Source organism: Semicossyphus pulcher, unplaced genomic scaffold (genome assembly GCF_022749685.1).
Source record: "Semicossyphus pulcher isolate SPU_LCO1_2020_fin unplaced genomic scaffold, fSemPul1.0.p SCAF_15, whole genome shotgun sequence".
Classification (NCBI taxonomy): domain Eukaryota; kingdom Metazoa; phylum Chordata; class Actinopteri; order Labriformes; family Labridae; genus Semicossyphus; species Semicossyphus pulcher.
Genome location: NW_027211659.1, coordinates 26104927 through 26122426, shown reverse-complemented (window position 1 = coordinate 26122426; position 17500 = coordinate 26104927). Strand labels below are relative to the sequence as shown.

Sequence of the window (17500 nt, the reverse complement as noted above, 5' to 3'; positions counted from 1 at the left end):
ATAGGGGGGAGGCTTAATTCACCTTATCAGAGGCAGCAGACGTGGTGGAGGACTCAGTTTAAGACGCTCTAATACCAGGACTCAGGGATGGAGTTGCAGGCCAAGGCTTCACAAACTCTCCTGGATAGCTATTTCACTGCAGATAATATCACACTCTGTAGTCTGTGGTCACTCAGGTGGCTCAGACCAAGCCTTTCTGCAGCCAGTTTGACTGACAGAGCCCTTGAAAGCAAATGCACGCTGTATTTCTTATCTGCTGAAAGAAGTAGCGACAGCTCCGTCTGAGGGTCATAACACACACACACCAGCCAAACGCAGCTGCAGAGAGTCCGACTCCTTGTGCCAGCAGAAAGTATGTTTTCAAAGGTCAGATGGTGTGATTGAAAGGAAAGGTTGGCCAAGCAAGGAATGAGCCATGCAAATAGTTTCCACTTTTTCAGCACAGAAATACAAATCAGAAACAGAGAGTTTCATTTCTCAGGCTTACAGCGCGGCTCATGCAAAGCCCTTCATTGTAAATCCTCCACCGTGCAGGGGATTGGAATGAAAATACACCGCCTCAATGTGACCTGTTTATAGGTGCAGTAAGCAGCACCACTGTATGCAGCGTGCACGGCGTGTGATCATCAAGATGCAGCAGCTGCCTTCAACACCTCTGAACAAGTGTCTCACTTTTTGGACATTTGGTGTCTGCTAACTTTAGCTGTGTGAAAGAGGAAGTCGTTGTACTTATCATAAACATACCCCCGCCGTTGTCGCGTTCCACGCTGACCGTTTTTTCTCTCTCCGTCTCCACAGGACCTGGGCGGGGTCAGTCCTCCTCAGAGGAACTGGAAAGGGATTGCCATCGCTCTGCTGGTCATCCTGGTGGTCTGCTCCCTCATCACCTTGTCTGTCATCCTCCTCACACCAGGTAACAGGCAGCTGTGAATGTGCTCTGCTGTGTTAGAGCTCCTGTTATTCCTCTGCTGTTGTGTTTACACACTCCTATGGCCGTTTTTCAGCACCTTCAAAGACTTTATCCCCAAGTCTTGTGAACTTTATGTACAATTTCAACTGCACACAAAGATTACCTTGCATGACATTAAAGTGTAATTCGGTAGTGTTTAACCATGTTTACATATTTTGGGGTCTAGATGACAAACAGTTTTGGAATCGCTGCAGGAGATTGTGTCAGCAGAAGGCTGTGATGGCTGCTATGTAATCCTGCAATACTTGCAAAATGATGTCTCCTATTAATGCTTTTTGATAGGTTCAGATTGTTATTTAAAACATCATAATAACAATGTAAATAAAAAGGGACAATCAGATGAGGACAGAGATAATTAAGTAAAGAGAAAAAAGAGAGAGAGAGAAAGAAAGAAAGAAGCTAGCCAAAAAAAAACCCAAATCAAACCATCATGTTGGGCTGTTGTTCAGAAGGATATTTTTCACAGACTTTTTAAATGATAAAGAAGAAAGTTTAACCAGATGAGGAGGTAATGAACTCCAAATCTTGGAACCTTGTGTTCGTGTTGGGGGGGGGCCTGAGCTCAAATGCTTTTCGGGTGGAGAACTTGTGAAACTGATTGTTAGCGCTTGTGAAAAAAGGGGGGAAGTGTTTTATTTAATGAACTATGTAAAAATTCTGCAACTTGGAAGTTGTTAATTAAATAAATATTAATAATAATAAATATTAAGTATGCAAAGTTTGCAAAACAGAGGTGATGTCTGACTTCTGCAACGATTCTCACCGCAAGAATCGGTTGCAGTTTAGTTTGCTGAGCCCAGGCAGTGTCGCAGTAACTAATGAAAGGATAAATCATATTAGAATACAGGTTGAGGGAGACTTTTATGTTTTAGATGTAACGAATTCTTCCAATTATTCCATTGATAAGGAACCCAAGGAAACGAGTTGATTTGATGTTGACTGTTGGGACATTATCAATCAGCACTGTGATGTTCTCAGGATACTTTCTGAAATTGTGACCAAACAAAATAACATTTGTTTTCTTAATGTTTAATGACAGTTTGTTGATTTTGTTCCTCATTTACCACTTTCATGATTGTATTAGGATTTGAATGAGAATAGAACAAACTGGTGTCATCAGCATAGAGCATTTCTGAAAGCTGCTCAGATGGCCAGATAAGGCTGTAGACAAGCAGCTCCAGATTTCCGCAAGGCTTTTAAGCTTGGTTTAAAGTTCTGCCCCCGCATGTGACCCAAGAAACAACAACAAAAAGATCGCTGCAGCTTTAAAGAATCTATCTTTAGCGACACCACTCATCTGTTTTTGGACCAGAGGCTCCTCAGAGCTCCAGCCTGTCGTCTCTATATCGCACATTATGTAGATCCAGTTAGCCAATCAGCATTCCTGTGCTGTTTAAATACAATTGTACTCTGTATACCTGCCTTTTAAATTAGATCAAGAGCAACCTGCATTTACTCATCTAAAATCATCACCACTCACTGCCCGTGCAGCCACACCGTCCCCCGGGGTTTTCCACGCTTGGTTAGACTTTCATTGCCTCCATAAACAAACACACTGTGTGGAGTTATCAAGGAAAGCCAATATGGCTGACATTCAAAAGGACTTGGCCCTCCTATTCTGCTCACAATCAGCAGCTGTCCTGTTCAGAAGGAGCTTACCATTGGCATGCAGTCTCTCTGAAAAAGGCGTAACATTTCATAATTAAAAATGAAACATATCCAGGGGCGACACGGGAGCAGCAGGAGGACTTTCCGGCCGGCTAATGATCATGTTAATGAACATATGAGATGCCATTCTCACAGTAAATATTGTTCCGCGGACATCTATGTCATCACATGACTTCTTTTTAAAATGTTTACGTACATTAAAGCACCTGTGAGGAGTTTACTGCTGGTTATGAAACAGAGTGAAATTAATTCTGATGTCTCTCTATGAGCTACAAAAGCAAACCAGACCATCAGCAACAAGATTGATTATTTCTATATAATTATTTTTAAGGCCTGAAACCGCTGGCGGGGGGTAGGTGTAAACATCATATAAATATGTTTTACTCCTCACTTATCTGAATCATCTCTCAACCTGCACTACCTGTACTCTGAAAGCTTATAGCCTCTAACACGTACAGACACATTATGAGATCCCCGAGCTGCTTTCAAAGCCCTGTGTCACGTTTAAGGAGTGACTTTAGGAACTGAAGGCCAGTGCTGAAAGTGAATCTGACTTTTACAAAAGGAGATTTAATAATTCGTGACTTGTTTTTGCAGCTGACAGCCAAGCTGGAAGTGACACCAAACTGATGGTGGAGGATCTGTTCAAGCCGGAGTTCAAAGTCCACGACCCAGATGCCAAATGGATTAATGGTGAGTAATCCACAACACTGACTGTACCTGCTGGAGTCCACAGCTGTCCTGTTAAATCCTTCAGGTGGATGGAAATGAGGCGGGACCTGAAAAGGATGAAATATATACAGGACGATGATGACTGGCCTTGGGGAGATTTCTGTTTCTATTTCTGCTTGATCAGAAATCAATCATTGATTCCTCTGATTGGTCTTAATGAGGATTCCTTTCCCGTTTCTTGCCTGTTTGTTCCACAGAATCAGCCCCTGCTTCACACCACCGCACATGTATTTATACAAAACAGCCTCGACTCTAACCTGACATGAATGACATCTGGATGAGTTCTGAGCGTGCTTTGCAGAAGCAAACAACAGCGTTGCTTCTGTCGAGCAGCGGAGGGGCGACGTGTCTCTCTGCTGTCGCTTCTTTGTTATTGTCGTCACTAAAGCAGCCAGCAGACAGCTCAGGTTTAAACAAGACTGCCATCCTTCACCCCGGCTTTACCTTTGCATGTATTTATGCTAATTCCGAGGTTTGGATGCATTTTCTGTCTCCATATTTACATTGCATTGATTCCTTATTTGCCAGAAGGGGATCATATGCTAAACCTTGAAGGCTCTGGCTGGAAATAAACCACATCAAGTGAAGTGCAAGAGAATCTGATTATGGTTTGCTTAGCGAGAGGGAGAAGATAAGGATACCTCCGAGGGAAAGAATGGACAGGATTGTGTTGTTCCCGCTCTCCGTGTGCGGATTAGTGTGTTTGTTTGGGCTTTTCTCTTCGTTGCCCATCAACTGTGTGACTCTCAGTCCACGCCTGAGGGCAAGTGAAAGAGGCAAGGCCTTTCTGTCCATCAATATTTCATTCCCGGGTGACATTTTTCCACTATCTTCGCAACGCCATCTCATTCCCTGAGCTGACCTCAGGCTAGACAGCGAGAGCTCGGCTGTTGTGCGATGAGCCAGTCAGAAAAGTCAGCTTTATAGGCCGGTTTGCGGATGGATGGGGCAAAATAGACCCCAGACAAATGGGAGAAGATAACAGACAGACGGGCAGCATGGAAGATTGATCACCAGGATTTGGAGCAAAAATTAGATTTTTTTTTCTCACTCAGAGGCTTTGGAGGTTTTGGCTTGAAAGTCTTTCATCTCTGTCGACATTACAGATAATCTGAGTGGGTACATCATGCGAGCCAATGAAAAGATGAGAGCGAATGGGAGGCAGTTTATCTCATAAGTTTACTTACACAGAAAAGTTTGAACAAATCATACAAAACATGTAAATGCATTAGTGTTTGGTAACAGAATTGTTTAATTAGATTATGCCTAGTCATTATTGTATAACACGATCAAATGGTCATGTTAGCCAACATGTGGCTAAATACTAAAGTTTGCTTTTGTGTAATGATAGCTAATGGGTAATAAAATATGTGGTTTTCCCTTAAAGCTCCTGTGAGGAGTTTTTCGTTGGTTATGAAACACAGTGAAATTAATTCAGATGAATCTATATGAGCTACAAAAGCAAACCAGACCATCAGTGACATGATTGATTATTTCTATTTCAATCAGGAGAGACTTCATTAAGATTGAACAATTATTAATAAGTTTGGAAAGAATGAAATGTGCAAAGTCTTTGGCGATTAGACTCCATCATGATGTCTTCATGTACTTGAAGATGTCGAGAGGCCGAGAGCAGGATAGGATACCCCCCAGATGGAGTCTAGACACTGGTGGTGGTGATGATGGTGAAGACAGGATGAGCTGAGGAGCTGGACTCGGACACTGATGAGATGGATTGGAGGTGAACAGGGTGGAGGAGGGTCACAATGATCAAGCAGAAACGACAAACTGTCTGTGGAAGAGAGGAGGACAGATTTCAAATTTGACAGCAGCGGGATGGTTGGTCGACAGACGTCCAGGCTGAACCTGGTTGGTTTAGTACTTAAATAGTATACGCCCATAATCAGCTGATCACCAGACAGGAAGGACAGAGCGGGAGAGAGAGATCGTGACGTGAATGAATGATGCTAATGAATGAATGAGTATGAACAGTCTTCCTGGTTGAACTTACACTCAGCAACATATAGTTATTTATAATGCCTGAAACCGCTGGCGTTGGGGGGTAGGTGTCAGACGAGGCAGTTAACTGCACGCTGCCTTTGTTTACATTTTCAAGGGCAAAGATTTAAAGTGAGTGATAGGATTGTTCAAGAAAGCAGGATGAGATATATTTTTTAAAGAAACCACTTAAGCATGTACAGGACAAAATCGGCTTTGTCCACAGGGGGGCGCCAAAATCAACACAAACCGAAAGTTCCTCACAGGAGCTTTAAAGGCCAGGTTTATAATCTATTGTTGTTTTAGTTGCTGTTACATACGATATGCAAAGCTGCAAACATGCAACATTATTACAGCATATGAGCTTCCCATCCTGTGTGTGTGATCAGAGGATCAGTCATGTGAATATGATGGATTTAAATTAAGCGAACAACAAGCTAAAATGCAACAAGGCCTATTTGTTCCGTTGGTCTGCAACTAAATGAAATAGAAAAGTAGGGATGCACGATATTATCGGCATATTATCGGTATCTGCAGATAATGGCCTGGCCGATATGTCATTTTTCTGCTGATATTTTCTGCCAACGCTTTAATTCTGCCTAAATGCTCGATGACTCTATAAAAAAGCTTGACGTAGCCTGATGCTACGACATTAACTTGGCGCTAAAAGTCACAGAAACTTGAGCCAATGAATAGAAGAAGAAATACAACTTTTACAACACTTAACTAGCTAATACTTAGCTCACATTCTCGTCATTTTACCGGAAAACATCAAACACCTCGGAAATACACATGAGGCCAAAGCCGACGCTAACAGAGAGTAACATAAACATCAGTGCAAAACTAACTTACACATTGATGGACGCACTGACGATAAAAAGAGTCGGTCGGCGGTCCCTGATGTCTCCGTAGTAGGTGCAGTAAACAAGTCCGGGCATGTCTTCCTCACTGCGGTGTTTCGGGGGGATGCTGCATTCAGGTGCGCTCAGAAACGTGAGTGATCAGACATGTTTGTACAATGCCTCTTCTGTCAAGCGTGAAGAAGGATGCAAGATGTCTGCTTTATGGCAGTTTTTGGCCACTACAATAAGAGTAGGCGTGATATCGACTCCACTACAGGGGAGACTTGATGTTCTCTGCAAGTAGATGGAAAAAACGTGACTTATATATCGGTATTGGAATCGGAAAAAAGGGTTGAAAGGAAAATTGGCATATCAGATATTGGCAAAAAATCCAATATCATGCTTCCCTAGAAAAGTGATAAATCTCCAACCACATTGGTGAGTTTGATTCGTACCTCAGACAAAGTGTGCCGATATAAAATGACAGATGGATTTCAGTTTCTTCAGTCTGACAATACAGCTTGATGATTAGTCATACGTAGTGCATCATTACAGGTTGCATTGGCTGCTGAGAACTCTGTGATTCATCAGGTTCACTTCCATCTGTCTGCTAACACAGACAGTGTTTTTCACTTGAAGGCCTCACCTCTTAAACACTGCTATTGATGGAGAGTATAACCTCCAATTATCTGCAGTGAGGACTGGTGAGTTAGCATTTACTGGACCGTGCATCATTAAATAGATCACATCGTTTCACATTGCTATTAGATTATAAATAGTACAGTTTTACACATTCATTTTAAAAGGTGTCTATTTGCAGAATGTCACCAGTCTGCAGTGTTGTGCGACATTTCTGCAGTGTTACACGTGCATTCACTGTCACTCTGATGAGGCGTGGCTGTTATTGATGAAGATCTGCACTGAGAGTAAAGGGAGACATCTGGTTGATGTTGTGCACAGGTGCAAAAATATGACATGCACAGTCTTCTCCAGCTGTTGGGAGAAAGTCACATTCAGCTCCCGCTGCACGTGATCCAGTGTGCGTCACTCTCCATCGGTCGTGTTGCAGGCTCCCCCTCAGCCTGTCATTGACAATCTGGTGAGAGAAGGGCGTCATACCGTGTTCCCATTGGCCCAGCCGGGAGAAAATAACACTCCACTCGGCTCACTTAAGCTCTCAAAGCCAGAAACTGTTCACTCAATAGCTCAATAGACAGCGAGTGAAGTGGAATAACACTTCACTGCTGCTTTATATTTGTACACAGACATTTGATTCAAACAGAGTATGTCCAGTGAAACACGACCCTGTGCCTTTAACAGCAAGTGACCTCGGTTTTAAGTGAACACAATAATACACAAAGAGTTTCAGGGCTCATGCTCAACGGAAGAACAAGTGATGTACTACATTTTATCAAACACTGAAGCCTTAAGCTGCATTAAGACTGAAGTGAATTTCAGAAGCAGTGTGAGTGCAGCTAAAGTCCGTGCAGAGATGAGGGGATGTGAATTCCCCCGTGGTGAAGCAACTGCAAGTGAAGACCAATTTATGTAAGTCGAACATGTTTCAGTTTGAACTAAAAAGAGAAATCATGCTCGTCCTGAGGCTGCATGACTCAACTTTATAAATGTTTTGAGATGGGAGGAAGGAGGACAGAAACTTGAGGAAAAATTGACAGACCTTCTGAGATCCATTCAGAGGCTGAGCTGTCACACAGGAACACTTCACACAGGCACTGTCAGTGTAGTGACCATATTTTAAAACCCCCAAAACCAGGACCCTTAAGATTACTCATTTATGCATGAACATATGTGTACACCAAAAAAGTGCTTCATTGGGTTCGGGGACATATTTCATCGCTTAGCTCGTCTGCCGAGGGCACCTTCAAACACTGTGTACATCATTAATGCACCTTTTAGTTGATAGGGGCTCTTTAGGTTTACTTTGCAGCCAACTGTTAGCATGCATACAGAGAGACAGAGCCTATGACACATGCCTATGACTCACAGGCTAATAATAGCCAACAACAAAGACACACTGATTGATCCACGCACATACAGACCAATCAGTGTTGAATTTAGTCAAGTTGTTTGATGCTGTCAAAAGGGGGTGTGACCTCATGATTGACAGCTCTCTGGCTCCTGCAGTGTTCTGTTCCCGAGTAGCAGAGTAGAGGAGGAACGGCCAGAGGAGACGTAACTAACACTACAGTCATTTAACTTTCCATAAGCGTGAATATTCAGACTGTGTGCACACATGCATGCAGCTGCACATGTGTCTCTGCTCATACTAACCATTGCTCACTTCAATAAGTGGCCAGTACTCCAGTAATCTCTGTAGAGCCATTATTGAGCCTTTAGCTGTCGATACTGTTTACCTCGTACAAATTACCACTCCACTTCACCCGATTACTCGTCAGCTGCCTGCCTGTCAATCCTCTCCGCTCCCTGCGTTCAGATTCATCTTTTTTATTACCTGAAAAGCAGGCTCATTTCTGACAGATTAATAAATCCCTGCTGGACTGTTTGGATGTTTAGTTTCACTGAGCTGCTCCCAGAAATAAACACGTGTAATTATGTGGAAATTAAAACTGCTGGAAAGCTCTACTTAAATGAGGCGATGGGAAAATGCAGTGCATCAGAGTGAGATCTCCCTGCAACACATTAAAGCAGGCAACGTTGATTATTGTAAAACGATGTACCGTAGTATATCTGTTTTAATCTGTGCTGTGTCCGAGGTGAGATCGTGGGATCACCTGGGGATTTCTCTTGAAAAGCTATTTTATATTTCCTGCAGTTTCTTCCCCTGCAACCGTCTCTTCTTACACATGTATGAATACAGGATTATACCTGACACTGCCACATGAGGGATTCAGGTTACATTAAACGTTTAAAAATGGACCTCTTGCAGGCTGCAGCGGGAGACTGTAGTTTCCTAAATCCTGTTTAAATGAAATTTACATAAAATAAAAACTTGCCATCAAATTCAAAGTCCATAGATTATAGCCTTTTGTTACTCAACTTTATTTATATAGCACTTTTCATACTTAGAAGCATGCAACCCAAAGTGCTTCACAAAGAAAACAGAAATTGACAACAACAAATACAATTTTAAAAGACTAGAACAAGGAAGTACCTGTATCAGAGACTGCACAAGCTTCAAACATGGCTGAAGGCAAACCAGTCATGTGATTAGCTCTATAGCTAACTCCGGCCCAACAGTCGTGTTGTGCACGGCCCCTGTCAAATAAACTAAACTAAGTAGACAGTAATAAAAATATAGAGATTGGGCGAAAGGCGGCATGCACCTGGACTGGTCGCCAGTCAATCAGAGGGCTTACACGGCCGAGCGTGTGTCCTTGACGATGATGAATGCGTTCCTGCTTCGGCCTAATTACTGACATAAGCCGACTAATGCTGCTTCAACTATTAAAAATTCCCGATGTTCATGTCATCTGCTTCACTCTGACAGTTATGTAGAGCAACATGCCAGCTCATACTCAGTATCAGGTCAGAGTACATTACACTTGAAATACTGTAATCCCTGTCAGAGTTATAAATCACATGCCATGGAGGCTGTTTTTCTATTAATGTTTGAAATGCTTGTGTATAAAAGAATATTTTCTATTTTTTGGTTTAGAAGGGGGGCTCAGGAAAGTTTGGAGTTCCTCAACAAAAGAAACTGAAATTATTTGGTATCTATGGTTACATATTAGTTTGTTTGATTGTTAAATAAAATGAAGACTGCTGTTTTAAAACCCAAATCACAAAATAAAGAAATAGTTTAAAGAGTGAAAATAAACTATTTTTCCTGCGCTCTAACAATATCAAAGAGGCTGCAGCACAGGACACAGGCAACATTCCCTCTGATGCTCATATGTATCCTCACAACAGACAGAGTGCAGAACATCAGGATGATCTTTGCCCCCGATGCTCCCCTCGGGTGAGCCACTTACCCTGGCACCGACGCTCATTACTCTGCGTGGGGCACGTTTGGTGAATCGTTGTTTCCCTGCAGCACCTTCGATTGTAAATCATGAATTCGGTGTGCTGTGAGAAGCTGCTGCTTGTCTGGCAATGAATGGGCCGTGACCCAAGCAGCAGCGAGATGGCATGTGGGACACATGGACAAAGTCAGATTGAAGTTGTTGTGGGTATATTCCACGGCGGCGTGACTGAAGATATTCTGCACATTCATTAGCGAGTGTGAATCTCACAGTGATTTCAAAACAACGCCAGCTCACGCTCTGATTTCTAATAGATGTTTGCATGCCTGCAGACTTGTTTTCCTCACTAGATGACTAATCTCCCTGCTGTTCCGATTAGTGGGCCTTCTCACGTTGAGCCTTCAACCCACCTTGATTTTCCTTCATTTACTTAATGAGCTACATGATCACACCAATTAATGCCTGGTCCCCTGCCAGTCAGAGTGGTGGCAAAAGGAAGCAAAGATCAGCCATGTCGCTGTCAGCTGCCACTGATCTGCAAAGTGGTTTGCGATGTATGGATCGGTTGCAGGGAAACAGGGTCTGAAACAGTAAATCTCATTCTTCTCAGACTGCTTTGCCACTCGCATGCCTTTGCAGCATCGTTCTCAGGGGTTAATTAGGAATTGCATGCTCCGGTGCCTCCCATTAATTAACATTAGAGACTTCCCAAGCTGTGCTGGGAACTGCTGCAGAAGCATCAGTGCAGGGAGAGCTGCGTGTGTGTGTTGGTCTCTACTGACAAGCAAATGCGTGTGGTTGTAGCACACACACACGCCTGTTAGAGCATGAAGGTTGTTAATGGATGCTACAGCTTTACAGCTGAAAGCAGCCGGTCAGCTGTGAATACACTGACAGATCAACACACACACACACACACACACACACACACACACACACACACACATCACACTCTCTTGCTGTTCCTTTTCTCATAGACAGAAATATTCTGGTTGGAAACGCTTCGTCGTTGGCTGAGCCCTCTGTTAAGCTTCTCACACTCTTCTCCATCTTCCATTAGGCTTCTGTTAGCACATCCAATTTCTGCCGCCCGTGGCATGCCCATTATCACCACCCCGAGCAGTGAGGGACACTGATTCAAAGGGTGAGATTAAATTCCCCGCTGCTTTCCATGTGCCTTCCCTCATCGTGTGCAGAGACAATGCTGTAGTCAGACATGGACATCAGCCATTAGTGCATTAGAAAATTGGGTGTTCAAAGCAGCCGAAAAACATTGGATCTTGAATACTTTCACATTTGCATAATAACACAAAAAAAAGTGGACAAATAGCAACCAGAAAAGAAATCCCAACGATATCAAGCCGTAAAAACATGGCTGTCATGTCACCATGTTGATGTGTAGGCTGTAAAAGCAGGACAGGGAGTGTAAAACACTGTGGCAATAAAGTGCAGAGATGAAATGTTTGTCTCCTCCTGTCCTCTGTGTGTACATCAGTGAGACACGCAGAGAGAGAGAGGGTACATGACAGCTGAATAAACACCTCTGATTTTCCACTAACAGAAAGTAATGCCTCCATGACATGAATCTTGTGTGGAGGAGAGGAAAGCTCCCTGGATCCTCTTTTAAATATGTTGTTTGCTGTATCCTGTTGACCCATGATGACTGACGGCAGTATAATCAGGCTACAGGGACACACACAGGCAGCTTTCAACAGGGAAACCAGCACCTCGAAACACCTTACATTAGCGTGTAAGTGGGGAGTGCTGGCCTCACCTTAAACAACATTTCAACCACTTACTAATGTCTGCAGTAAACCAGGAGTTTGCTGGACTTTTTGTGCGCTCACACCTTCTTGTTTGTTTTGTGTAAGATGGTCATAAAAGTCTGATCTCTTTTAAGTCGGTCTCAGTCACACACTGACATCGTCAAGAAGCGATAGGATCTCAGGAAGCTTCAAACTGGGTAGATGGTAAACACACAGACGGGCCTCCAGGGAGGACTTGTAACTGAATGTGAAGTGATAGCTGGATGCTTGCTTGCTTTAGGACACAGTGTGAGTGCGTCAGCGTTAGCGCTAGTAAACTGGTGAAAGTTTAAAGAAGGGGGGAAGGAAATGACTCGCTAGCGGCCTGTTAGCTCAAAATGCTAACTAAGTTAATACAAAAGTACTTCTTCAAGGGAGGTATTCCTTGACCGTGTTTTTGTACTTTTTATTTTTGCCAACCAATTTATGATTTCCACTGAACACCAGTGTTGTGGGTAACACGTTACAAAGTAATCCATTGACGACAACATGACGGTCAAATGTAAGTTGTGTCCAGTGTTGCCAGATGTACGATAACTATCGTATTTGTACGATATTTTTGCCCTCTGTACGATATACGATCAATAATGCCAAAAAAGGCAGAATGTACGATAGTTTTGCCCGCTCAAAGAAACAGTTCAGCGATGCATCTGTCACTTGTGCATCTCTGCGTGAGCGCAGGCTTGCAAGCAGCTTCCCCGAATGTGCGAGGATTGATGCCGTGATGTGTGTGGCTATTTCAAACACAGCACCGAGCGTGAGGCACAGCTAAAAGTGTTCCAGGAGTTCTGTCATTTAGAGCCTCATAAACTTCTTCAGCCATCACGGACCCGCTGGCTCTCTCTGCACCAAGTTGTTAAGTTAATGTGCACACAGTGGAGTGCTCTGCAGCTTTTCTTCACCAACCAGTGTAGATATGGTGCTTTTATTTTGAAGGGTAATAACGGAAGGAATGATTGTGTACAGTTGCCGTCTTGTTCAAAGGACGGGACCTCCGTGTTGTTACAAAATATGGTGCGAGGGACATAGTTTTGCAATTCAGTGTGGTACTTTGACCCTTTTTTTGTTCATCTGTACGATAGTTTTCGGTAAAATACGATCATTTTAAAGCTGCAGTAAGATATTACTGTATTTTCAGTTTGGCAACACTGGTTGTGTCTGGAGGTTAAGTTGTCATCAGCTGTGAAGAGCTCGACTTCTAAAGAGGGAACAAAGGGAGTTTAATTTTTGGTCACGCAAAAGTAATTTAACTAGTTACTTTTCTTAGGAGGTAACGCTGTAACGTAACAAGTTACTTTTAAAAGTAACGTTATCCAACACTGGTTAACACTTGATGTCTTTTTAGCTGTGTTTTCTTTTTAAATAAAATATATATATAATAATAACAGCCCCAAACATGATTGTCCCAAACTTATATTTGTATTTAAGGCCTGTACTCCCACTCAGGTGTTATCACTGTGACTTATTAGATCTGCATCGTGTCGTGTGTGTACAGCGCTGGGCCAGGACAAAAGGGCAGCACACTGTGTCTACGCTCCTGAGAAGAGGAAAGGCAAAATAATTAAACCACTTGTGTGGGTGTTCTGTGGGTGTGCAGGTGGTTTGATATTAAATCAGCATGAAAATACGAAAGTTTATCAAGTTCGTAATTAGACACAATTCTGAACTAAATGTTCCTTAACAAAGTCGAACTTACAAAAAAACTGTCCTTTCTGTCTTTACTACGCATTCATGAAATTCACTGTGACTGCTGTTAATTCAACCTCATTAAAATGTAATATTGCTGTGATAATAAGATATGAGTGCAGTCTAATGGTGTGGCAGTGTAATTGTTAAAGGGCATTCAGCTGCAGTCTGACAAAGGAGGGTATTGATTGGCTCGCACCTGCCCGTGGAGGGAAGACAGTGATGTATTGGATGTAGGTGAAGGGCTGACAGGCCTCAGCAGCAGCCTGCAGGGGGTTAAAACCAGCAGTCACAGCCAATGAACAGTGAGGATACTGAGCTCTGTGGCTGAGACCAGGCTTCATTTGATATGAGGGGAAAAGGATTTCAGCACATGAAGCTGAAAACTATACATTTTCTGTTTGATTAAATTGAATATTTGTTCAGATAAAACTGCACAAAAACACGTACAATTGTAAAATTAGTTAATTTCGGATTAAACGTTCGGATTTGACATTCCTCGGATTTTCTTAAAAAGCCTTTTCTTGGCTTTTACCCAGCTGCAAATTGGCTTTATGCCTCCAGGTTTGCTACCATAGTTTGCCTCGTTAAAAGCTTTTCATTGCATTATGTTTGACGCTGGTGAGAAGAACTGTGTTTCTTTCCCCCTTTTATTCTGATTTCCATCCAAAGAGTAGAAAGCAGGCTTTTAAATTGCAGGCACATTACAAATTAAAGCAAAACACAGTTTGCATCCTAATGCCAAATGATTTGGAAGGGAATAAATTACACTCAGATGAATAAAACACGTATCAAAAAACACTTTCCCTTCCAGCTACACGGGACATTTAAAAATAATATGACTGTGTGTCCTGAATAGATGCTGCAGATCGAGGTGTCTTATTAATGTGATGCAGGAAGGACTGCGTGCTGCATTCTGCCTACATGTTTAATTAGGATTGCCTTCTTGTTGAGTCATACCAGCAACATTCTCAAACAGGTAATATGTCTTTAAAGAAATGTGACATGATTTTAACTGTACATTTAAATAAAACCTTACAACAGACCCATGTACACATTAGGGAAAACTGGGCTTAAACTGATGCTAAAGGGTTTACTGGCACAGACAGTTTTGGAAATTTAGATTAGTTGTTTTTACAATTTATTAAGCAAAAACCACAACTCAGTTATTATTATTTTTTTGTTTTTTTAAGTTTTATGCATAGACTGTATAAATAATGGACGCAGCCACTGTGACGTCACCATCTGGTTAAATGAAGCCAAAATATGGTCGCCGCCATGTTGGTTTTCTGGAGCCGGAAGTGACCATATTTGGCGCAGAGGGTGGAGCTGGAGAGGAGCGAGGGGTTGGCAAACGCTAATTTATCAGAGCTAAACAGTCTCAGTGTCTGAGGCTGATCCATTAGCTGCTGAATCACCAGTTTAAGTTCCTGTTTCTCAAAGAGGAGATTCTCTTTGTGGTGGTGACTGACTGCAGGTGTTTATTTGTCAGACTAAAGAAGTAGCAGACTCGCCGCTCACTTGCCCGCTGAGATCTAAACAGGCTAACAGGTATGGTGAGTGCATTTCATCTGCAAAAATGTACGAATACAATAATCCTAGATTTTAGCTGGAGCACAGACTTTTCTTTCAGATAGTTCAATAAATCCCCCAAAGAGAGACACATAGTCTGATTTTTTCATTAAAAAATCCCCAAAAGACTCCAACTACAGAAACAGTTTAGCAGATGACGTCTAGCAGACAGTCAGCAGGATCCACCTGTCAATCAAGTGACCCGACCCCGATTAATAATTAAAAGGGGTGTGTTATAAAAAAATTCAACCTCCGTACAGTTATCTTGAACAGTATAATAAGCTATTCATAACAAAACTGTTTTTTGTACCAGGCTGTACACATGTTTATTTCTGCTGTAAAAATGGGCTTTTTTCCATCTGCTGTAATGTTATTTCTTGGTTTATTGCGCCTCAAGTGGACACTCGAGGAACTGCAGTTTTTTGCACTTCTGCATTGGCTTAATTTTCAACACCGGAGGTTGCCGCTTGGTGTTTTGTGATATATGTGATTGTAAGTGGAATATATCTCTGGGTATCAGACGGCTGATGTCACAACACATCCCCTGGGAGCTTTTGGTTGGCTGAGATCTTGAAATGAACAACTCTTCTGTTCCTTCCTCTTCTTTATGATTTACATAACAGGGCTACATGTTGGCTTGTTTACACTCTGTCTATTGACCTCAAAGAATGTCTTCCACTTTATTCATTTGTTACGGCGATGTCACCTATAGTCCCAGCTAGTAGGTTGAGTACAGTTTTATCACAGATTCAATTGATGGTCAAAGCTTTAAAAATCCATGATTAACTACGATATGAATTAACTTTAACACTTGATAAAAGAAAGTGTCAGATAAACTCCGAGCTGCAGCTTCTAGCAGCAGGTACTTTTGTTCCTCACCAGCTGTACACTGCGTGTCACATTCTGTTCTCTCACTCTGCAGCGACACCCTGAAGCTGGAACAGTCCTTAATGGCTGTCATCACAATGACAACAGCTCTTAAACTTCACTATCACACTTGAAATTGTAGCAAGCTGTGTGTTTTACTCCAACTTGAGGTGTCAGTGAATGTGCTTTTTATTTTCCTGCCCTATCACACACTCCCGGGCATGAATCACTGTGGACACTTTTAATGTAACCTATCGAGCTGTCACCTTTGATAGAGAGGGATATGCGGGTGAAGCCGGGCTCCGGTGTGTTTTTGGGAGTTTTTTTTTTTGCCTGCAAGGTCATAAACAGTTCTCCTTGATAAGAAAGCATGTTTTTGGGCAAAGCATGGAGCTAATATCAGCCTCTCTGGACCTACTCCGTGGGCAAAAACAGATAAACACAGCAGTAGTGGGCAGCTCTCCCTGAATGTGTAACTTAGGAAAGAAAGGCTTTTTAGTGCCGTGTTGTCTAAAATATCTTGGCAAGGCAGCGATGGTTAAACTCAGAATGATTTGGATAATTTAGTGACCCTCATAGTTACTGGTCTGCAAGTTTATTCCAACAGGTCCTTAAATTCTAGGGGACAGCAAATGTTGAGCTGCTCCTTTGGCAGCAAAGGAACAGAGGAGCCACGGGTGTATCGTATACGCTCCAACTAGACAAATTCATGTAGTTAAGCAAAGGCAGGCAGTTTGAATCCAGAGCAGGATTAGTGGACTCTGCCAAACACGAGCATTGCAGACAATAAATCCATTCAAAGGCTATTTGCTTGGAAATAACATCCAACCTTTAGAATAATAAAAATGGGCTCTGATTTAATGAAATATTCAGCGATATGTCTTTAAGTTTAGGGAAAGATACAGCTTTCATCTTTAACAAAATCAGCTCTGGTTTGGTCACGGTTTGGATAAAGGACAGATTGTGGTCTAAACTACCATAGACTGTGTAAAAAGATGGCCAACATGACAGCTCCCTAAAAGTGAAGACAAACCCTCTCTATCGCCCCCTGCTGACTGGCTTCAGTATAGCTCATAAAGCCCGCCTCCTCCATGTTAACAGATGGGACATGAGTCAAACTATAAAATCTAAATTCACGTCAAATATATTTTTCTCAAACATGGTTTCTGTCATTATAGTTAGTTGTTATCATGCTGATTGATATCCAAGTTTAAGTTTACTTTTAATGAATTATTTGATGCTATAAAAATGATGATTGACAGCTATGTTGACAAGTCCAGCTCCTGCAGCCGATCTGCAGCCTGTAGAGGAGCGACGGCGAGAGGAGATGTAACTAAAACAATCACCACAGTTATTAAAGTTTCCATATCTGTGAACGTCTGCTTCAGACCAACACAAGAAGCTGTTAAAAACGCA

At 42.3% G+C, this 17500-nt stretch overlaps 1 protein-coding gene across 2 annotated transcripts in view; it reads left to right on the top strand.

The window, feature by feature from the left end:
• Nucleotides 1–17500, top strand: part of LOC138592102 (inactive dipeptidyl peptidase 10-like) — a 224796-nt gene that overhangs the window by 134620 nt on the left and 72676 nt on the right. For both annotated transcript variants that reach the window (XM_069662726.1, XM_069662727.1), the window contains exons 2-3: nucleotides 799–913; nucleotides 3236–3331. In XM_069662726.1, the coding sequence (XP_069518827.1) occupies nucleotides 799–913; nucleotides 3236–3331 (211 nt within the window). The remainder of the gene's footprint in view (nucleotides 1–798; nucleotides 914–3235; nucleotides 3332–17500) is intronic.